Source organism: Ambystoma mexicanum, chromosome 1q (genome assembly GCF_040938575.1).
Source record: "Ambystoma mexicanum isolate Mex_15411 chromosome 1q, UKY_AmexF1_1, whole genome shotgun sequence".
Lineage (NCBI taxonomy): Eukaryota > Metazoa > Chordata > Amphibia > Caudata > Ambystomatidae > Ambystoma > Ambystoma mexicanum.
In genome coordinates, this window is record NC_090922.1 from 1,482,651,448 (window position 1) to 1,482,675,384 (window position 23,937).

Here is a 23,937-nt window from a genome sequence, read left to right on the forward strand (position 1 = left end):
TTGAAATTAGTCAAAAAGGGGTGACATTGTTAAAGTAAGTGCGAGTAGACTAGTGTGCATACTACTCAACATATCCACTTCACCTTTGGGGTATTTCGTCTTTTATACCCACACCTAGTAAACAAAATGCCCATGGTCTGGTCCTTTATTGCCCTACACAATTATCTACATTGACTTCAATGGGTTCACACACATTCAAAATACCTGACATTACATCATTCGTGGGTGGGTTTAGGAACAGAAGGGATATAAACAAAGGCCCTCGACCCATGACCGATGCCCCAAAACACAACCTCGCCTGGCTTCCCTTACTTTTTCGCTCAATCACTACATTCACACCAACATATGTGACCCTATTTTAATTCAGTGGAAAATGACAGGTTTAATCCCAAAAAGATTTACAATGATTCACAACCATTATCCAAAACACCAGGTGAATTGCTTAGTGATCGGCATTAATAAACCACTGATTGACGGCCAACCCCTTAGCTAGTCTTATAACTGAGCCAATTTTTGCTGCTCAATGCTTTCAAATCTGTACCCCTCCTGCTATAGCCTTCACCAGAAGTGCTGCCATGCTGCTCTCGTGTGCGAGCCATGTAGAGAGGACACTACCGCTTGGACTGTGGCTACATGTACCCAAATCCTATGTCACCCCTGCCGCGTGGCATTTCCAGAGTCCCTAAAGTCCTTGCCTCTGTCCATTTCTTCACCATCTTAACCTTATAGGCCTTTTGTCCTGTGCCAACTCTCTGGATTACTGCGACTCGCCTAGTGCAAACCAAGACTGCCAACAAAATCATTATCTATGCTATGAAACTTCCCAAATCCTTTTGGAGGGGGTGTATCGTGTCCCTGTGATAACAGTGACAATCCCTCAAATTGATTAGGCTGTGGTGAATAGTGATAAGGCCACACCTTGTACAATACTTTGCCATGATCATGTTCAGCTTTTATTCTGTGGCCCAGTTCGAACATGGAATAATTTCTGACAAGGTTTCTTTCCATCTCAACTTCGTCTGATCATCTTGTGAAGTTTCTGCCATTTGCTTCAAGACCGTGCCGTGCCCCGACCATTGCATTAAACCCTCCCTTCCCCCACAAGTGGACTCTTGGACTCCCAAGAACTGAGGACATGCATTCTCCTTTGGGAGCAGAGCAATCATTCAATCTAACTCTTACCATCATATTCCCATTCGTCTGCACTGTAGAATATCTGCATTTACAAAGATCTTGTTAAAACTCTGCTCCCACCAATGAAATGCCTAGCCACTCGGACGATGTATGAGTTTAGTGTGGCGCGCCCAGAAGTACGACTAAGACAAAGAACCTGTTATCTGATCTTTATTTAAATAAAAAGAAAATGCGTCCCTTCCCCTACTGCTAAAGGGAGATTGCCTTCATTAGAAACTAAAACTAATGCGCTTGTCAGAATAACCAAACAGAAAAAAATAGGTGTTCAACTACCTGGCCCTACCACCGGATAAGAATAAATAAAATAGTCGGTGTTTCACCCTGGGGTGTGTCGACACTTCCCAGCGGACCACCTTTTTATTAAGTCTTTCTTCCCTGTGATGTTCTTTCCAGGTCTCGCTTCCCGGTTAGGATTTCCCCCAAAAAATCAGTTCTCACAAAACCAGTTCAAATAAATGTTTTTTTTGCAAAAATACTTCACCAATTCACTATAGTTTCATAGCTTCCATTCAGGTTCCTTTAAAAAAAAAAATCAATCAATCCTGGTTCACCAATTCCACAAAGCTTTCAGAACTTTCCACAAGTGGCTTATTCGACTGATCTGTTGTATTCTGTGGGCCAGCTTACCCCCTCGAGTCTCTCCACTCCTGGGTAGCGGGGCGATTTATATTTCTTCAGTACTTTCTGGACTTATAATTTGATCTCTGCTCGAGTCTCTCTGGACCCCACGGCTCTGCTGTAAACTGTTTGCGGGCTCTCCGGTCTCTGAACTCTCCTTCCTGCTTCTAACCAGGGTTTGCATCCCTTTCCCCCCACAGAAGTTGCCAATTCGATTCCCTTGTCTCGCTCTACTTTCGGTTTCTTAAATGTTCTTAGGTTCTTTAGCCCGTAAAGAATTCACAGTTTGGACCCCGTCCTCCCGAACAGCACTCAACCACCCATCTCCCTTCTTCCTGTGGGGTCTGCATACCTGGTTTCTTGCAGCGCTTCCACCAGGAAGGATCTGGGATGTCTGGGTAAGTGGTATTTGCACCGCCTGCCACTCTGTTGCTTTCGGGCTGTGGAGGCCTTCTTGGGGCCTCGCTGATACTTGCTGGTCTCTCTCGTTCTCTTGCTCTCTCAAGCGGACGCCCTTCGGGACTTCCACGATCTCATGATCTCTGGCCTTCTCGGGGCATAGCGTTCTTGTGGATTTGCCGGCATCTCTTCTTCCTCTATTCCTGATTCTCAGGATGCTTAAGGAATCTCTTGGATGGTCAGCGTTCAAGGGTTCAGCAGCTTTTTGTGAGCTGCATGTACATCATGTCTGTGGTCCCTCCTCCAGGCAATGCTGGTTCTGCGCGGCATTGTCCGCTCTACGTGTCTCCTCCCAGGCCGTTCAGCTCTACGTCATGGGAGGAGACAAATAGAGCGGACGATGCTGCGGTCGATCCTGCCCTGCGAGGAATCTCCCTCCCAGGGCAGAATCTTGGTTCTTTTATATTCATCTCTGAAACGAGAGAATGGGGTTCTGAGCATCAGATGTTGAGTCAGAGGAGGGTACAGCAGTGATGTCCGTAACATAAAAAGGGCTTCACGCTAACCTTTGTGGTCCCCATATAGGTGGAGAGTGCAGATTTAAATGGGTCTTCATCGTATCCCAGAAGTACGCATCCCCAAAGGGGTGGTCATTCCCAGTGAGGTCCTTCTTGCCCTAACCCCTATGGGCAAGGTTTTTGCCGAGCGAGCTCACTTCCCTAGCCTCAAAGCGGTGGCTCCCCCTTTGGGAGAAGAGACGAATACCCTGGATTCGTCACAGTGGCCAACAATCCAAACTGACTTCTTAGCACGGCAGAAAGAAATAACCCAGATTCAAACTTCAAAGCATCTTTGGGCAACCATGGCTTTGGAAACTGGCAGATTCACATCTTCCAACTCTCCACATCTCATGGCATCCATTGCTGAGGCCCAAAATTCAAAAGGATTGTGCCCACTAGTTCATTGAAATGGGGATCGAAATCTACTTGGATTAAGATCCTGTGAGTTGGTTCTGTTTCAGAAATGGATGCTGCAGCACGATCCTCATTTGCACTGGAAAATGGGACTAGCTTTATGAAGGATGCCATAAACCCCAGACCCTCACATTCACCAGAAGTCTGAGTTATCAAGAATAATTCCCTGTCAGTTTTCAGACAAGAGAAAGGAGACCTGTTCTCAACACCCTGTTCTCCCACCACTGGTTTGTTGTGCCATCCGAGATTCTCGTAGGGAGACTTAAAAGAAGAGGTTCTGCTGCATCGCAGTCTGGACAGCTGGTAGCGAAAAAGCATTTGTGTTCCTTCCTGCTTAGCTGAGTTACTTCCTGCTTAGCTGAGTTCCTTCCTGCTTAGCTGATCAGCCTCAGTCACCAGAGAGACACGAGCTAGCACTGCTTGACTTCAAAATGGTAGACCACTCTTGAGTCCTCACCTGGCACCACACAGCTCCCAATTAGTGATTGTTACTAATAGTCCGCCACCGCGGGCTACATCAATTAGAAAAGTAAAACACCTGATAAGGCGCCATTATAAACAGTGGATAACAAAGTTGAGCAATTTGCTCACTCTAGAGGACTATAAAAGCGATCAGTGCTGTATAATTTGTGTCGACCAGGCTGCCAAAGAGATTGCTGAGCGCTATATCTAGGGCACTCGCCGAGAGAAGACTACCCTAGAAACCAGCAAGCTGGGGCGGGTTGTATGTTACTGTTGGGAGGAAAAGTGCTGCCAGTTTAAAATGGATTTTATTGCCCCTGTCTGCTCACGTTTTATTTTCATGAACGTGTTCTTGGGCTCATACTAATTCTGCATAACTTCTGTTTTATTGATTGTTTTATTGATTGTGCTTTTAAAAATGATCCCAATTTTGCTGGCTTTTCCAGCTGTTTTTTGGAAACACCTGCCCAGATTCATCTTTACACTATGGGTGCTTTGTGCTTGGGAACTACCTTTACCAGCACCCTTATAGTCCGCTGTGACCTATTTCTTCCAGGTCCGGTGCTTCAGCGCAAGCCGTTCTGTGCCGGTCCGTGGCGCTCCGGGCTGCATGGTGCTCGCTACTCTTGATGAGGTGAGTTAAGAATGTTCTTTCTGTGTCCGAGTATGCAAGTGATGGCATTGATTAAGGAAGCCATTAACTCCATGCTGCTGGATGCAAGTAAACACAGGTGGGAATCAATGAATCACTACTCTACAGAGGCAGTTTCCCCTGCGGGAAGGGGCAATACACCCGAAATACTAGATTCAACTAAGCCTGTGGAGAAAGAAACTGTCTCTGACCTAACTTTAAATTCAAGTTATTTTATTCTGACTAATCTGGAACTGTACACGTTGTGTCCCGGTCAGAAGACGGTAATTAGTAAAAGATCTGTCATATGCTAATACCTAAGATTATGGATCATTAAAGCATAGTCTCCCAGCTCCCTCGGAATGTGCTACCAAAACACTCTATGATACTGGCCTTAAAATATTACTTTAAAATCCCAAGCCACCTTTAAAGCTTGCGTTGCGTGCAGCCACCTACATTACAGATCAGGATGTAGACCTATGTCCTCTGACTGAGACATGATGTCATGCGGCTGCAGATCCAATGCTATCTTTAGCTATTCCGCATGGTTTTAACATTTTGCGTCAGGACAGGCCGGAGGGTAGATCGGGGGGTGTTGCCTTTATTTTGAAAGCAAAGTTTGATGTCTGTGAAGTAACGGTACCCGCTATTGAGTGGACTAAAATTCTGCAGTTGAAAATCAGGACCGTGAAGAAAAATCTTTTAATCTGGTGTTGGTCTACAGATCCCCCATTTCTATGCTGGACTTACCAGCTTCTCTGTCCAGTTTTCTATTACCCAGCCTCAAATCTAATACTAAGACCATCGTTGTTGGTGATTTTAACATTTGATAGGGCAGTAGTGCTGATCACATGGCAAGTAATTTGGAAGAGGAATTTGACAATATGACCTTTTGAGCAACTAATTAAGGTTCCCACTCACATTCTGGGTAATACCCTGGATTGGGTAGTCACACAACAGGTCTGGAAGTCGCGCCCCGTCCATGGTCTCACCACTTCTTCATTCATTTTACGATCATCTGTGATAAGGCCATCGGGACCATCTGTGATAAGCCCATCAGGACCAAAGATACTAAAAAGATCACTGTTACAGCTAGAAACCTGACAAAAAACTCACACCGATTGCCATGCAACCTTTGCTGGGGCCCATGCTCCAGAAGATTGATGGGTTGGAAATGGCTGATATTATCAACAAGTATACGCAGTCTATACACAAAGCCATTAATACTCTTGCGCCACTCTACTAAATGTGTTGTGGACAGAAAAGGGAATGCATGGTTCTCCTCAGACCTTCAGTTAAAGAAAACAAAATGCTTTCATGTTTGGAGATCATCACAGGCCAACATTTTGATAAGATGCTTTACATGGAGGCTGCTAAAGAGTACAAGGTGGCTAATATAGCAGCAAAAATAAATATGTTTGAGAACAGGATTCAGAATGCTCGCTCTGACTCAAAAAATAACTCTTTAAAATATTAAGGGAACTGCAAAATCACTCTGCTGATAAAGCTGATCTCCCGGTGAAAGATGCAGCATGGTGTAATATGATTCAGAAGGCTGTTAGGGAAGCTTGACAAGATAAAAGGAGACCATTGATAATGCCAGGAAATCCTTGTAGCTGCCTGTTAATATCACAAATCGGAGGGCCTGCAGGCAGCGAGCCTAGCAGTGCAATGTTAAGACTGTGTTGGAGTCAGGATTAGCTGTGATGGCGCCAATCTCAAACCAACTTGCTGTAAAGGTAATATATGCCCGGCAGTTATCATTAAGGCCTGTACTCCCCGGTTGATGGGGGCTCTCTTTAAGTTTATAAATGCTTTATTTATGGAAACTCACGTTCCAGATGTCTTGAAGAATGCCTGGATCACCAGCCTATCTCCTGTCATACTAACAAATTCTAGCCCGATCACCAATAACCATTTCTTTGAAAGTTTTTAGATCGGGTCGCCTACCTGCAAATCTCAGATTATTTGAATACAGATGTGATTTTAAATAAATGGCAATCCGTTTTTAGGCAGGGGCATGGCAGAGACTGCACTTCTTGATCTAAAATCTAGACTGTTAAAGCCCATGGATAAGGGTCAATCGGCTTTAGTCATGTTGCTGGACTTATTTGCAGCTTTTGATTTGGTCGACCACTCACTGTTGGTCGCCAGACTAAAAGAACTAGCCCTTTTCTCAGACAATGCCACACTGGATTGGTTCCTTCCTAATTAATCGTCTATGTAGAGTGTGTAGTAAGGAGGCCGAAGCTCAACCCTCTTGCCTCAAATTTGGTGTACCTCAAGGAGCTTGTTTCCTTTAATATTTTGACTGTTTGATTTTTTGATCTTCTGGAAGCAAATCCTGTTGCTTTTACCAACTATGGGGATGACGCACAATGTGTCATCACATTGTCTGGTAATCATACCAAAGATGAACATATTGTAAATAAAACCTATGAACTCATTCAAACTTGGATGGTGACCAATGGCCTGGCAGTTAACAAAGAAAAAACTGATTGTTGATTGTAGGCACTGAATATAAATGACGGAATTTGAGTGTGCAATACAAGTACTTCGATGTAGCAGGTTGTAGTATTAAAAGATGTATATCCGGATCAGAATTTGAATGTGAAAGCCCAGGTCAGTAGCTTGGTTTCCTCCACGGTGTACCTTATTAAATTGCAGGCGCAGATTCGCCCTTATATATCGTGTGGTAACAGACTTTAGCTAGGGCTATTCTGAGCTCAAAAATAGATTACTGCAGTAGCCTCTTGGTGGGCATAGAGAATTCTGAATGTGCAAGATTATCAACTATACAACATAATGTAGTCAGAGTGATCACTGGCTTAAAAAGAGGAGATCATGTCTCTAATTTAATATTTTTTTTTATAACGGACCTAAATACCGGAGTTTGGTGTCTAAGCGTGGATCTGGGATTCGAACCTCTGTTGCTCTGTGTGACCTTGCTTCCAAGACCAGCGCATTGCCCCTGTGCTATCCTCCGTTCATATACAAGGCACAGTCTGCACTGGCTTCCTGTTGAAGCAAGACTACAATTTCGCTTACTAGTTATGACCCATAAATGTTTGACTGGCGTGTGTCCTTTATACATGAGGGAATTGCTGATCCACAAATCATGTGCAAGATCTCTGAGGTCCAATCATACTAATAAGTAATACCAGCTCACAAGCTCACACAGGCCATGAAAGGAGCTTTTTATTTGCTGCTCCTACGGCTTGGAAGGCTCTACACCCAGATATTAGAATAGTGACATCGACTGAGCAACGGAGAAAGAAACTGAAGACCTTACTTTTGAGATACATTTTTGGCTGATTTTGCTATATAGATCTCCTCTGCCTCCTATTGGAATAAGACTTCCACTTTCCGTATTCTTTCTCTGTACTGTCTTGTCTTTTTTCTTGTTATTTGTCTGTGCCCTTAAGCCTTCGGGTCACGTGGTGCACAATTTAAATTGATGAAAGTAAAAGGTGATGTTGGATTAGGGCAACCCGTGGTTGAATGATAAAAATAAACAGGCAAAAATCCATAGGCAATTGGGAAGAAATATTTGCCTGTATGTGTGTGTGAAAGGTAGTACCGTAGGCCCTAGTGGCTGAACAGTGAGAATATATATGCCCGACTCGCACTGTAAAGCAAGGGGAGAGATATAATTGATTTTAGGAAGAGGCAAGAAACATGCTTGGTGCTATATCCAGCCCTACAATATCTTTTGCCAAACAAATGGTTGGACCACTGAAATATTTCTCACTATTGTAGAGCCACTGACCAAGCATAATAAGTTTCTCCACTAAGATCATTTCAAATTGGGACCAAAATGCTGCATTTCAAGCAATTCCTCTCAAGTGCATTTACCAATAAGGCCAACTAAAAGCAATAATGTCATCAGAAAGAATTAGCAGGAATCTGACAGGATTGAGAAACAGGGTCATCAAGCAGAATGAGCTTTAACGACAGGCAAAATGACAATATGCCAGGTTTCCAATACTGATGGAGCAGAGCAGGTAAGGGGGTTCGCTATAATTATCAATTGAAAGAGGATTAACAAAATTAGTAGACTCGCTCCAAGCTGAGAAGAAAAGGCAAACAGTAACAGACCAAACGCAACGGAATCAAAACGACATCAGAGAAAGGCTGAAAGAACTGGACGCTTGGCAAGAGTCAAAAGAACAGGCAAAAGAGAAAAACAGGGTCTCCAAGAACCACCGACGCGGCAGCACCGAATTTGGGAGAACCAAGTCTCGTAGCCGCAAGCGACCCAAGGGTCGTCAAAACATCAGGCAAAGACTTGAAGATCATGCCGCCTCGTTCACCCACAGGAGCGAAGCAAAAACCAAAGAAGGACTACACAAAGAACCCGATCCAAAAAAAGGAATCCGTAGAAACTGTGGGATCACTGAAACAGAGACCCCACAACCAAGGCTCCCCAACTGCAACCGAAGAGTTTTTGGAGGACTCGGATTTGATGAATCTCTCGCAACATTGGGAAGAAAACCCTGGGGACATAGACCAGGAGGTATTTATCATCGAAAAGGACGAAGAAATAAAAACTGCAGTTAAGGAACAATCAGCAAGCAGAAAAGAAGTAAAGGAAGCAGACGGAAACAAGGAACGGCCAGGCCTGAAAGATCGTCAGGAGCCAAACGCAAAGGAAAATGAAAACAAGAAGTGACTCTGCAGCAAAAGAGACAGCAAAGAGGACAGGGCCAGAACAAGAAGGCTAGCAACTCCAGAGCCAAGAAGAGAGGACAAAAACGCAAGCAGACAGCAAAGCAAAAATGTAAGAACAGATGATGCAGAACGCACATTCAAAATCGAACAAACAAAAGCAATCAAAGACTACATAGTCTTGAATAGGAGAACTATCCTTCAAATAATAAGCAAAACAACGACGTTAAAAAGCATCAAGTCGGAAGACATCACACTAGTGGAGCCGTACAATAGAGGGAATACAGCAAAGGCATACCTCCATGTCAAGGCGGTGGGAATTCAATACATTAACCCTATCGCAGTGAGAGAATTGGAAAAAAGTGGCTTTACGTTAACAGAAATAAAAACCATAAGTTACAGCGAAGATACGACGAGGAAAGTACAAGACAGGGAGGAACGATCACAGCGATACATATCTAGAACGGAAGAGCGATATAAAGCAAACCAACTGGGCAAAGAATGGCATGAAAAAAGGTGCTTCAGTCCTAACAGATATACCTGCCAGGAGGACCTGGAGCACCGGTATAACCATCGCAACTATACCTCCGAAAACAGGCCCCCCGGTGAAAAGAGAGAAAGAAAGATACGAGAGTAATCAGCAAAATTATAACTCACGGTTGAACAGAGAGGACCCTCAAAGGGCAACAATCCTTAGCCCAAGAAGAAGAACGCGTAGGAAGTCACCAGAGGTAAATCAAATGAGAAACTTGGAAAAAATAAAGGCAGCTGCAACTCCACAAGGTCCTTGTTCTTGGTTAAAAGCAACACTAAACCCGAAATCTCAGGGATAGCAGCAAAATTTGTCTACGGCACAATCGCAGACAGGAACAGTCAACACACAGAGAGAGGCAAGCGTCGAAAGAATAACCCTAGGTTCATGGAACACGCGAGGTCACGCTCACCTGACAGTGGCGAGCGACGTGGACCTAACCAGCATGGATATCGTGTGTCTCCAAGAGACATGGCTTTTAGAGAAACCGTCACTAGATGGATTTGAAGTGGAAATATCACCGGCCATAAAAGGCTTGTTGGGTCGTCCATCGGTCGGGCCTGTTGACCGCAATAAAAATGGGCCCCGGTTTGTCTTCGCCAAAGAAAATAATGGAATCTTACGAGTTGCTGGTGACAACCACAACGTGGAGCAAACAAATGACACAGAGGGAACAGGAAGACACTATTCACCTAGCAATAATAAATACATATTGGAATCCCCAACGGACAAACACAAAAGCATATTGTAGAAAGATGGGTGAGACAATAGACTGGATCTACGCGGAGTTCGAAAAGATTGAGATTATCGTGTGTGGCGACTTGAACGCTGATTGTGCAGAACCACAGTGGACCACAGAAGACAAGGCCCTACAAGGTAACACAATGAAACGGGGAAAGGCCTGGAGGGCGGTCGCCAAATCGCGAAATTTACATAGCATCGAAACACTATTCCCTAACCAAGTGAACATCCCGACCTGAGAAAACCTGTCCTCCAAAGCCACTTTGGATTACATCTACGCCTCCCAGGGTCTTCTGACGAGTATCCTGGAATTCAAAGTACAAAGAACCACGCACAGTGATCATAACCTCGTGATGTGCGCATGGAATGGGAAGCAGCCGGCCAACCCAACATATCAGTTTCAAGTGGAGGTGAATATCCAGCAAACCCGATTGCGCCTGACGGAAACAGATATTATAAAGATATCCAGAAACTATGGGTGGCCGACTGAAGTAGACGCAACTAATGGCGGCGCAGAGCGTCTAAACTATCTACCGATGTTGCTTCCATTTAGAAGAGTAGTCGCTGGTAAACAAAGACAGGCGACGCATCCTAAACATACCTATGACAAACTGGTAGTCGAAAAGAGGAAAATTGCATGCAAATCGAAGAGAACTGTGAAGAAAACAAACACCAAAGAAGCATGGGAGCAGTGGCAAAAGGAAGCAAAAAAGTACAAACATTGGTTAAAACATCACAAACTCCAACTGTACCAACAAGATGCCGAGAAAATGTTGAGAGCCCTCAACACAAAAAAGTAAAGCAATTTCTGTGCACTAATTCAAACTACGAACTCGAACACGGCCACAGAAATCGCAAACTCAGTGTCGGAGGAGAATTGGGTGTCCTATTTAACGGCCCAATGCGACCTACCGCAAGAGAGAGCACTGGAGAGTGACGAAGATGCCACAGCAGAGTGGGTAAACGTGTCGAACGTGGCGGAAATCGAAAACGCCATCCTCAAACTAAAAACCTCAAGAGCTCCCGGTCCGGATGGATTGACCAAGGCAGATCTGAAAAAATCGCCAAAAGCATGGGCGGGCGTGATCAGCAAAATCTTCTCCCACTGTAGGAACACTAACATGAAACCTGGCTGAAGGCTATAATCGTCCCCATTTACAAAAAAGGTGGCAGAGAAAATCCAGAAAGCTATAGACCCATAGCCTTGCTAGATATCGTGGGGCAGATTTTTGCATCAGTTATTGAACCACTTTAGAACCTGGGCCAAAACGGCTCGATGCAACGATGCCTTTCAAACAGGGTTTCAGAAACATCCTATTGATCAACATACTAAAGGCCAAAGTGAGCGAAGGCGCCCCAAAAGTGTATCTTACATTTGTAGACCTGTCGAAAGCCTTCGATAAAATAGATCGGGCAAAACTCTGGGATAAGTTAAATCATTGGAATTGCCCCCTGGCAATCTTGAACCCGATCAAAGCACTCCATGCCGACACGAAAATGAGGGTGAAACTGAACAAACAAGGTGCCCTGCCAAAGGAGATCCAGGTGAAGCGTGGCGTTAAGCAAGGCTGTCCCTTAGCTCCGGCTTTGTTTATCACGCTTTTGGGGGACTATCTGTCGGAGGAGGAACAAATCAGAGCCTTCCCCCCCCCAGGACAGGTAAAGCACAAATATCACGACTACTCTATGCAGATGACGCCATCATCATCGACCAAACGCAAATTGGACTCCAGCGCAAATTAACAAACTTGGAAAAATATATGGAAACGAACCATTTGGAAATCAATATAGCAAAAACAAAAATGCTAGTTTTCGACAAATCAACAAGAAAGTCGGCGCGACCACCAAAATGCTACCTGAACAAAACAAAAATTGAGGTGGTGAATGAGTTTAAATACTTGATGGTTCAGCAGAGACAAAGCAATGCAAGAACACCTATGGAGCAAGGTGAGATTGTTAACAGCACAGACGAGAGCGGTGGACAGAAAATTTGGAAAATTCTCTATGCTACGGGCCATCAACTTTTATAAAGGGAAGGTGGTCCCATCGATCATTTACGGCATGGAAGCTTCATTAAACATCCCCAGAAGCGTGTGGCAGAAGCTGGAAGGCCACGTCTGGAAGTCTGTTTTGGGTTTACCGAAGGTAACTTCCATGCCCGCGATCAGGCGGGAACTAGGCCTTGTCTCGCTAGCCTCGCTGGTAGAACAAAGCAAAATGAGATTATGGAGGAAAATCTTGATGTCGGACACCCTACCAATTTACAACATCATCGCAGAAGAACTAAAGAGTGGCTCATGTGGGCTACAAGACTCCAAATCATCTTGACAGAAATAGCCTGTACAGAAGAAGATCTGATATCCAATCCGGACCAGGTGAAACGGAAAATGGAATGGAGGGACTGGATTTCGACAATTGAAAAAGCCAGTACTAACAAACTACTGGCCCACCTCCCGCCAACATTTAACAAAGTCAGAAAACCGCAAAACTATTGCCTGAAATTCCCAAACAAAGGCATGCGATGTATGATCTTGAAGGCTAGACTCATCTACTAATGACGCACAAAATCTTAATCATCTGCAGTCCGGCAATGGACAACAGCTGCCACTTATGTAAGAACATGGACAAAGTGGAAACCTTGAAACATCTGACGCTCCAATGCCCGATGACCAAACAAAGCAGAGCCACATACCTTCAACCTCGACTCCAAGGGGGTAACAACAGTAGAGGAAGAGGTTTTGTGGAACAGGCTAATCTCAGGAGAGACAACAGGTTGGTCCTTGACATTGGTGTAACTAATAGAAGCAGCCTTTAGATTGATAAACCAGCTAGGTTCAGCGAGAGAGTCACTGAAATCAGGAGACTAAAGCTCAAAGGCAAAGAGGGAGGCATCTGCATCCCTTAAAAACCAAACAAGAAAAGAGACTGTGAGGAAAGGAATCCGGACTCAGAAGCACTCGTTTTTCGCTTTGGGATTCTCTAAGTTGGGAAAACCCTTGTAAAAATTAAAAATTTCTTTTTAATTAAAAATTCAAGTAAAAAAACAAAAAAAAACAAAAATTGATTATTGCAGTATTCTCAACAAAGGCCTTCAAACATGGGTAGCAATAATGAACATGATTAACGATCATTAAAAATATCAGGCAGACCAAATATATTTCTCATGTTTCCAGCCTATCCATACACCCTCCATAGAGCCCCACAATTGACAGCCCTACTGTAAGGGTGCAGCAGCAGGAGACTGACACACAGGTCGAATGGTTGTTGGCATAACATTTTATTTTACCAGAAATAAAGAGAGAATCTACCTCTCCATACTTCAACTAAAATACTAAGGACTCGATCAGGATGTCTGTGTAAATCAAAAGTTCACTGTCCTGTGTCAAAAACCTACCTCTGTCCCTTACACTTCTAACTAAACTAAAGCGGTAGTGGATGTTCTTGGTCCAGAAGAATGGCTTCCTTCTTCTGGACAGCGGATCACAGTTACAAATGTTGGGTGGGATCTTTACCTGAGCAAATGACACCCCTCCCCAGGTCTCAATCCTTCTTCAAGGCACAAAACAAAGTTCCAGGTTGTAAAGCAGTAAAGGTCTATGTTCAAACTGAAGAGGCAAGGTTCAAATTCAAACATTAACATTCCTTATGGCTCCTAGTTGCTGCTTTACTATTGGGTTCCTAGAGAAGGCCTTCCATCTCGAGGTATCTTGCTTTCAGTGTTTTCACAATGCCAGAGGAATGACTCCCTTCCCCTGGCCTTCCCACAGGTTTACTTTGCAGTTCACAACACCAGGGGGAGTCTCTTTCCCTGGCCTTTCTCAGGCTTTACTACAGTTCACAATGCCAGGGGGAATTTCTCCATTCCCTGGCCTTCCTCAGTTTTGTAGATGTGGGTCCTCGGCCTGTATGGTTTTAATCTCCTGATTCTCCAGACCTGGTTCACTAGCTTGCCAAGTGCTGAGACTTTGAAAATTACTGATGGATCTTTATTATTCTGCGCATGTCTCGGACCCGTCTTTCTTGGTTTCTTTCTCAGGTGTTCGGGAGATAAGATCTGTTCCCTAGGGTTTCCTTTCTCTTCCTGTTAGCTGGGCCAGGGTATCCCTCTGCTCCCTTCGGTTCCATGTCATTTCATCGGGGGATGTTTTTTCGCTGGGTATTTTACCGCAAACATTTTTAACGAAAAAACTCATCGAATCTTGTTTTACATTTATTTTGGGGGGGGGGTCCTCTCCCCATCCCTCGATTCCCTTTCAGTTTTTATCTATTCCCAAACACCCTCATATCATATATCATATATATATATATATATATATATATATATATATATATGTATATTTTTCTAAACCCCCCCCCCAAAAAACGTGATGGTTTTTTTCCGTTAAAATATGCGCAGTAAAAAGCCCTGCGAAAAAAAGGCCCACGATGAAAGGACGTTGTACCCTCCCTTCTGCCCCTAACAACTATCCCGGTTACCCTTGTACCTTTTTAGGGTCTTTAGTGGTAGATTTTAGTCAGTCTCTGGGTCATTCGGCTTCGGGCTTCCATTGTCTTCTTCCCTACTTCGGCATGGTGCGGTGGCTCTGCAGCGTTCGTTCCTTGCCAGTGAGCGTGTCTTCTGTCTACCGCGGTGTCCTTTGGCTTCGCCTGCCTGGACAACTGCTTCTCCCGCTGGCCGGACGGTCCTTCCACATTGGACCAATTGGGGAGCACCTACAAAGTCGCAGTAAGCCCCGGTACTGCAGCCTCTTATGTTTCTCCAGGGTTGCCTGGTTTTCCCTCTTCTATTTTGTATTGGCCTTAGCTTTGGAACCCCCTTCTTTAACCAATTGATAACTGAGCTGGTAAACGTCTGCATGTTTGCTAGCAGAGGATGCCCGTTAGCATTCCAAAAAGAGAACATCTTTCTGAAGCTAGAAGAGACACCAAGTGGTTATTCATCAGAGACAGGATTAAACTCAAAATAACTTCCATTACCCAAAATTTCTAAATAATGTCGCCCCACAATGCCTCCAAGAAAATCTTTTCAGAAAACTATCCTTTCGCCTCACTAGAGCTGCCCAATCCTGCTGCATCACAGTTCCCAAATTTAACTTGAAAAGAGCAGGTGGGAACCGCTTCCCAGTACTAGCTGCACAATACTGGAATGCCCTCCCTTTGCACATCCAAACAGACCAGACCTTCCTAAGTTTTAGAACAAAACATGAAAACCTGGCTTTTCTCCAATGACATCTGATTGAGTAGTTTTACAGTACGACAATGTTACAGTGTAATCTTTTCTGTATTCTACCACACTTGTAAATCGCCTGTTCTGTAAATAAGTTCTTACTTGTAAATTACCATGTCCTGTACTTAAAAAGTTGCATATTCTTGTTGTGCCCAGATACCTTCGGGTGAGGTGCGCCTTATAAACAAACAAACAAGTCATCCAAAACAATGCTCTGCGCGGAGCTATCGGCATTCCTAAAAGGGAACGCCTCACTGCCACCAGGAAACAGGCACACTGGCTCCCAGTCAAAGAGAGATCTTTACAGCCCTTGCCCTCACTCATAAGTGTATCCCCCGAACTGCCCCTCCCTACCTCTCGGAAAGAATTCACCTCACCTCCTCCACAAGACCGACCAAAACACCCTACACAAACATGCTCACAGTACCTAAAATGAAGAGAGCCCGAGCAGTGTTTTTCTCATAAGCACTTATCACTCCCCAGCTAACCTGAGATCTATTCCTGCAAGATAAGAATGTTCAAATGTATGTTATGTATATATGACTAATATGCAAATGTTATTGATCTGTAACTAAGCTACACACAAGTAACAGCGCTGCGATGCCCAAGGGCTGTATGTGTGCTATTCAAATGTAAAAATAAATAAATAAAAACAATCACTATTTCCTAACATGTTTCAGACGTTGAATAAATGTTGCTTAATAAACATATACTGGCCGGTCATTGGGATTGGACATAGTTTTATGTTCCTTCCTTTCATACTATTGCGGGGACAAGGGTTGTGTGATAATTTTTCCATGACCATTGGAGTTAAATTGTGGGATCGTGGGCAACTATTATGCCCAACTGCTTCACCTTCCTTTCTTTTTGTACACATGCAATTTTTACAGTATAATGTGTTATCAACTAAAAGAGGAGTGAAAATGTCGGTGTAGTTAAGGGTGCAGTTTCTGTCTTTGGAACCAGAAGATCTTGACCCCAACCTGTGCATGTCCAAGTTGTTTGATTTTGCCCAAAACATTGTTTTATTTTTTCCCTTGTAAAAATCAAATGAGGATAGTGCACAACCATGCAGCGATAACATCTGTATGTTTTGCATTTGCTTGGTAGAGCATTTTTATGACATTGTCAAAGAGCAGTAACGTATACATGCCGTAGTAAGGTCCGTCATTACAACTGGTGCTCACTCTGCTGTCTCATTTGTTTATTTGGTTACCCTCATGTGAAGTGTGATTTTAGTTTGTTTATTTTGCTTCTGTAGAGCTTTACGCCAAAGTGCATTACATTAACCTAATGAGATGGTACAAAATAAAATGATGATAAAAATACACAGAGAACACAGAAAACGCTAGAGTAAGACCAATGAAAATTTACAGTATGAAAATTAAGTGATGAACCAGTAAATTGTATTAGTACAACAGTAATGTGGACGTGTAGGACAAAATCGGGAGACCACACACAAAACCTACATGACGACAGAGGGGTGGTGGGGGGCGACGGAGGGGCAAGTCTAAAAGTAAACTCCGTAAATCAATAACAAGTTGCTGGCTAAGAAGGCACACTGATCAAGATAACTTGCAATGTCCAGGCTCCAAGCAGAGAATCCACAGGGACAATCCCTTCACAGACATAAACAAACTAGAAAATCCATGAGAGAGCACCAGTATCCCATCAAAACCTCATCAGAAGGAGGGGTTCCAAACGCCCCCTCTAACTTTTCAAACGGTACCTGCAGTGATGGATACTACTGATTGGAGCCGCCAGCTCTTCCGAGATCTTCAGCCTCTGTAAACCTTGCAGGTGAAGCAGAGCAGCCGCAAGCCACACTCCTGGATCGGCATCACCGCTCCACAGCCTCGGCATGAAGAAAATCTATCCTCTCGTCGTGTTTTCCTCTCTCCAGGCCTGTACTCGGTGGTACCCTGACATCTCAAGGAATTGGCATCATTAATTACCGCCATGTGTGAAATCTTTGCTAGTGTTTGAAAATTCCCATAAACCTCATTCCCTTTTTAGGGCTTATTTTCCACACCTGGCATTTTTGTAATGGCTTGACAGGCTGAAGGACAATGGTCCGGAGGGTTGCCCAGAGCTATGCCATAGGTTAAGATTTATTCTAAAACTTCCAGCCATCACCCCTTTTTGTTTTGCTTTAGTCTTCCTGAGTGGGATCAGATATGGGGCCAAGCATACTGGGCTTAGACACCCAAGCTACAACCCAGTGAAGACGTCAAAACATGTCTGAGGTTTCTTGTGGTCTCATGCAGAAGGGATGTCACCAAGCAATTTGGGCTGGACTTCAGTGTGGGACCACCATGCATGGATTGCATATGGTATTTCCCCTTTCTGTAATGTTTGGCAGGCTGAAGGATGATGATCTGGAGGGTTGCCCAGAGCTATGTTGGAGGTTAAGATTTATTCTAAACGAGCCATCCCCTCTTATGTTTGGCTCTATTTCTGAGCCCACAACAAGAGTATCTGTATCCTAAATACCAAGACCCGTTTGTCATCCCAGCCCCGAGTAGGTATGTTTCCTACTCCGTTCCGCCAATGGAGCAGGCTAACAAAAATGAAAGTTGGTCAAGACTCATCATTCATCCATTACCTGCCCCATCCTCATGACTGGATTCCATTGGTGGTATTTCCAGCTCCATGACCATTCTTTCCACAAGCAGCAGTCTGTTTGCAGTTAGGATCTCCCACAATTTCAATCCACTGGCCAAATTTTGTCTTGTTTCCTTTGATGTTCTGGTCTCATCTTTGCCCTGCTGTTAGGCTCGGTCCAGTCTCAAGTGTTTTGCAGCATGTCGAAGAACTAGGTCCTGTTATAGTACAAATTCAGCCGTGCAGGAATGCGAAGCCCGTATTTAATGTGAACGTCTCTGTACTTTTTCTATTTAATTTGCCCCATTGTTTAGGACCAGATTTCTGTGCCACTTGCAGAATCAGATCTCAGCCTTGATTTTTCATTATCCTGGCAATGAATACACTAGCCGGCCCCAGGCTGTGTTTTTGTGCCCAGAATACGATGTGCTCTTTCTACAATAAATGCAGGATAACAGACCTCCACAGCCAGATGATCTCAAGGAACCTTTATGGTTTTGCTTCTTTTGATCCCGATAGCCGTGTGAATAGGCAGACATTATTTCTGTGATTTTCATTCATCTTCTGTCCTAGATTCCAGCAGCCTTTATGTGAATTAAATTCTAAAAAATATAAACTCTATTGTCCTCTGCCTCAATGTCCCATGAGTGTCAGGAGGATAGCACAGGGGCAATGCAATTGTCTTCGTAGCAAGACTACTTAGAGCCACACAGATTTGAATCCCGGTCCCGCGCTTAAAGACTGGCCTCCAGTATTTAGCAGGTAATAAAAGATTAATGAATGAGTTGGCTTTTTCTTTTGTAGGGCCTGCCCAATCAATGTTGCACTGCACTGATCCAATTTCCATTTGTAAGGATTATTGTTGGATGTATTGCATTCAAAATGTCTATTACAGAGGCTTCCTCTTCCATCTGTTGATTTTTCCCATGTCATTGGGCAGCTCCTTATGCTCGTCTGCTGCATTAATGGATCCTTTTTCACTTACTAAAGCCCTTGGTCCTGCTTATGCCTTGTATGTGTCATTCTACTAGTATATTACACTTCCAAGTGCAGGCTAAATGTCCAAGCTGTCGACGAGTCGCACACAAATGGGCATCATAATTCTCCTATGCTGCAGAGCTCTTTCACAGTTTGGGGTTCCCTTGAAGCCTTCTTGACTGTAATTGCACGAGGGAAGCTAGTTGCCAAACGTGCAGCATAATCATGGATATTCCACTCTTGTAACATTCCACAAGCAGTAAATCTTTTATTTTTTCTTGGCATCATTTGGTTTTTACATGCGAAACCTTTTAGCCACCTTATCACATTCATATTTCAGAATTTACATTTAGAAATTGACAATGTCTATAAAAGTCTTTATATTATCCTTTTTCTTCACCACTTCTGATTTCTCTATTGCCGTTGTCGACTATGTCCCTTAGCAATTTCGCCAGCGCTAGAATGAGTGTGATCCGCTGGCCTCTCAGGAGTTCAAACCACCAGTATTCGTACGTTTTTTTCCGCATATTATTTTTATGTCTGCCATGTGTATTTCTCCTTTCTGTTCCAGACCTTGGCAATACATAACTAAGTATTTTAATGTTTCCACTATATCTGGGTTCTAGCACCATCTACATATGATTTTTGTCCTTTGACTTGAACTCACATTTAAGATTTCTCCCGTAGGAAAGAGGTTTAGCCTGAATCGTAGATATTGGTCTCGAAATGCCCAGTTTGGGAATTGCTCCAAATAATGTTGTAGAGTATTTAATTTTCGGCTTTCTGCGAATGATTTTCCACAGTTTTTGAGACTCTGATGATCGTCTTGTTTTTATCCAGTGCGTTCTGTATAGTTTCATCTTTATTCTGTCTGGATTTTCAATTAGCGTTGCCTCTGTTTCACCCATATCGCTAATTATGGATTGGCAAATCTTCTTCCATTCTGTTAGTGTGACGTCTGCTTCGCTCGTCATTGCTTTAAGCACTGTGAAGCCTCCTGTAACGGTCGCCTCCAAGCAGTTACGATACAGTGCTATCGTTTTCCATATGACTATAGTCTCTAGTGCGGTCAGTCCTAGTTCCATTCGCAATGCTTTCATTGGTATGCTTGTTGGGACTCTCATTACTCTCTTCCAAAACATTCCTTCAATGATTGTCCAATTTTCCTGTTTAAATATAAATACAGTTTCTGCTCTGTATGTGAATATGGGTACGAATTTTAATCTATAAAACTCGATCAGCGGTTTAATTGTAAATCCACAATATTTCTTCATCAAGATTTTCCCCTAGTTTGTCAGACTCTTCACTTTTGCTGTCGGCGTTACTAGGCTTTGTTCATCCGTGTTCGAGGTGTTTAATAATACTCCCAAATACGTAAATGCTGCCACTTGAGGTATCTTTTTCCCGTCTAGATGCCAGGTACAGATCGTTTTTGGCATTTCCTTTTCCTTTCTTCAACACCATTATCCTGGATTTCTGTGGGTTGATCTTTAACCCATTGGATTGCGTGTATTTTTACAAGGCTTTGAGTTGGCGGAGTAGTCCCACTGGTGTTTGGTCCAGCAGGACTATGTCATCAACATAGAGTATCCAATGATAGGAGGGAAGCATCTGATTTTTTCGAATGCCGATTCTATGTCCGAGATGAAGTTGTTAAATAGGCCTGCCGCTAGGGGACAGCCTTGCTTTAATCCTTTCTTTGTTTTGATGCTTTCTGTCAATGTACCAGCTTGATCTAATCTTATCTGTACTAATGTTTTGGAATATAATTCTTGGATCTCCTCTAGTATTGGTAATGGGCAATTCCATTTAATTAGTTTATGCCATAATTTAGGACGGTCTACTGTGTTGAATGCTTCGGTGAGATCAATAAAAGCCATGCATATTCTTTTCTCTTTTTCGTTTTTCGTATATTAATTATAAATATGTTTAATGTTGTACCAATTCCTTTGATAAAGCTGCTTTGATATGAAATGGCATGGAGACTAGTGCTGCAAATACCTTACCCACCACATCTAATAATGCGATGGGTCAGTAGTTGTGTGGACCACCGTGGCCATAAGAAAGGAGACGGTCTGTTTTCCAGGCCCACACCACTGCCCTACAAGAGATCACCCAGCCCTCATGCGCCTTGAGTCTGCAAACGGTTGGCAGCTTAGTGCCAGCTTTCTCCTTTGGAAATTCATATACTCCATGTGTTACTGGTCCAGTTTGTTCAAAGGCACAGCCACCTCCTGTTTGTGGCCTGCTGTGGAGCCACATCTTGCACTTGCCTGCACCCACAGTCACTCCCAAGTGAAAAGGAGGTAGGGAGGGAGGGAGGGATAGGAGGGATAAGCCACCCTGCTGCACCTCCAGGTCAAAGACCTGCTTTCCTGGTATTACAGATCCTCTGCTCTGCGAGTAGCCTCCTCCTCTCTCCAGGTTGGGGGGTGTCTATCTGTTCCTCTTTTATCATGGATGTCCCTTCACCAGCTTGTCGAGGCGCCCATTGCGGGTCCTGCACATCTAATGCAGTAGGCCAACTCGTTTCAGTGATTTTTTTTTTATTGGTTTGTGTGCCCTTGAGTAGCCAGTTTCTAATGTTGATGCAGTTAGTAGTCTACCTGGAGCATGGTATTTGCACTTCCTATTATTATTATTATTATTATTATTATTATTATTATTATTATTATTATTATTACGTTAATTGAGCAGAGGCATTTCTTTGGAAGGCAATGGAGCAATCTACAAGTCCTGTGTATAAGACCATAGTGAAGAAGTAGAGCAACAAAAGAGCTAATGGGGGTGGGGGGAAATTATGCAGCAAGGGATCTACAAGAAACTGGAAGAGGAAACCAGGATGTAGTGGGAGCATATTGCCCGGTATCATGTTTTGTAGTACTAGGAAGGTGTGTGGACCTAGTTGCTAGTTAGGAGCTATTCTCTGTTTCTTCCAGCTTTGTGGTGAATATCAGGATTTTGTTCATGCATAAGCTGAGAGAGCTTTTTTTCCTTATCCCAAAGTCACCAGTTCCTCTCATCTGGCGTTCTCCATCTTTCTAGGCGAACCAGGGTTTTACATGTTTTTCCTCTCGCTGTTACCTTCTGGAGTGATGGGTCTTTGACTCTGCGCAATGATATATGTTATGTGACTAAGTTGTATAAAGTTATGTTACTGTGATTTTATACCGCACACCAAAGCCGTTTTCATGGTCTCCAGGTGCTCTAGCTTATCTGAAAAGGGAAGGTTTGTGGGATCGAGCGGCAAGAGAGCTTTGTTGTATTGTTGGTAATGTGAGAAACCTGAAGGTCTCTCACCCGCTAGTCCCTAGGGATCTGTCATCCAGGTGGCCAGGATATTGCCATCGCTATTGGATCCAGTTCCTGGTGGTGGACCAATGCGGGAGGATCACCTGGATGGGGGAGGTGGTTTTTGGGGAGGTGAAGTGGGATACTGACTGGTGAGACTGGGTACCCCAACACCTTTTCCCCATCCTACCCCATAGGATATTCAAACGCTCTACCCCTGCCTGTCATGGCCACAGGCCCCAGAACACAAAAACCACACCATCTATTGATGGGGGCAATGGGTCACTTGACTCACCTATGTCCCTTTGGGACCTATAAACACAGGGGCCCTGGCTGGAGTCAGTCCTGGCACCTTTGGCGCCAAGCTCATATAGAGATGTGGGCAGGAATACTTTATTTCAGTGTAGGAGTGCTATTATTTTATAATAACTTTCCAGGAGCTGAAAGCCTTTATTCCAGAGGACATCCTCATGTGCTGACTCATCGGGTGTGGCTCCCTAGTCCTGGTCTTCTTGTGCTGACTCATCGTGTGTGGCAGGGTGTGACAGGCAGGCTGGACCTGGTGGGTGTGGCATCAGAAGCTCAACTATATAAGCTACTCCATCCTTAAGGCCGATGCTTCGCGTTACTGTGCACTCGCGTGCAACGTGACGCTCGCTACCGCTTGGACCAGTTTACTTACCTTTGAAACCAGGCATTCTCCTGCATACTCACCTCCAGGAAACCGGTGCTTCATCTGCAGACTCATCTCCTGACATCCAATGATCTTGACGCCGCAGTACCGCACTCCGCATCCACGAACTCGGACCCTGTGAAGAAGAAGAAAGACAAGGTTAGAACATCTGTCCTAGGGCCACGCCGCACCCCCTAGTTAACAAATTACCTGCTACTGTACCGCTGCAACTTCGTGCCTCATTCCCAGATTCTGCCGGGCCGGTAACGTCACCTACAAGTGAAGAAAGCAAAAAAGCAAAAACCTCCAAAGTGGAAAGGACAGCAATACAAGACAACAAACTTTACAATACAACAAAAACAGACGAGGAAAGACAAAGGCAAACAAGAACACTTGCCTGAAGTATAGTGGCTTAGTCGCAGCAGGACTGGACGGTTTTGTACGATCGGACCAAAAAAAAAGGTCCGACCGTACAAAACGACCAAAAAATGCTACCACAAAAGTTCGAACCTTTAGTGGTAGCATTGCAGGTAAGTAAACAAAAAAAACTGTGGGCGGGGCCTGCAGGGGTGTCCCCCGCAACACCCCACTCACTATACTGTGTGGCATAGTGAGCGTGGTGTAGCGGGGGACACCCCTGCAGAACACCTGCCAGAAAAACATGAAAAATAACTGGGGCCTGCAGGGATGTCCCTCGCAACACCCCGCTCACTATACTTCATAGTATAGTGAGCGGGGTTGCAGGGAAACCCCTGCAGCCCCCGTATTATGCAAGTGTGTTTGCATGAGAAAGGTGCAAACGTTTGGTAGTTTGCAGCTTTCGCATGCGAACATTCCGGCCGCTGCAAGATCAGCCGCGGTCGGATCACTTAGAATCTGGCTGGACTACCACGTGCAAGGGACCAGTGAAGGAACTCGGTCCAGATCATACAAGCGCCCATGCCA

General features: G+C 44.2%; 1 protein-coding gene across 1 annotated transcript in view; it reads left to right on the top strand.

The window, feature by feature from the left end:
• TMEM69 (transmembrane protein 69) overlaps nt 1-23,937 on the top strand; it is a 70,111-nt gene that overhangs the window by 29,091 nt on the left and 17,083 nt on the right. The window contains exon 2 of the mRNA XM_069642389.1: nt 4,204-4,281. Within this exon, the coding sequence (XP_069498490.1) occupies nt 4,258-4,281 (24 nt within the window). The 5' untranslated portion in view covers nt 4,204-4,257. The remainder of the gene's footprint in view (nt 1-4,203; nt 4,282-23,937) is intronic.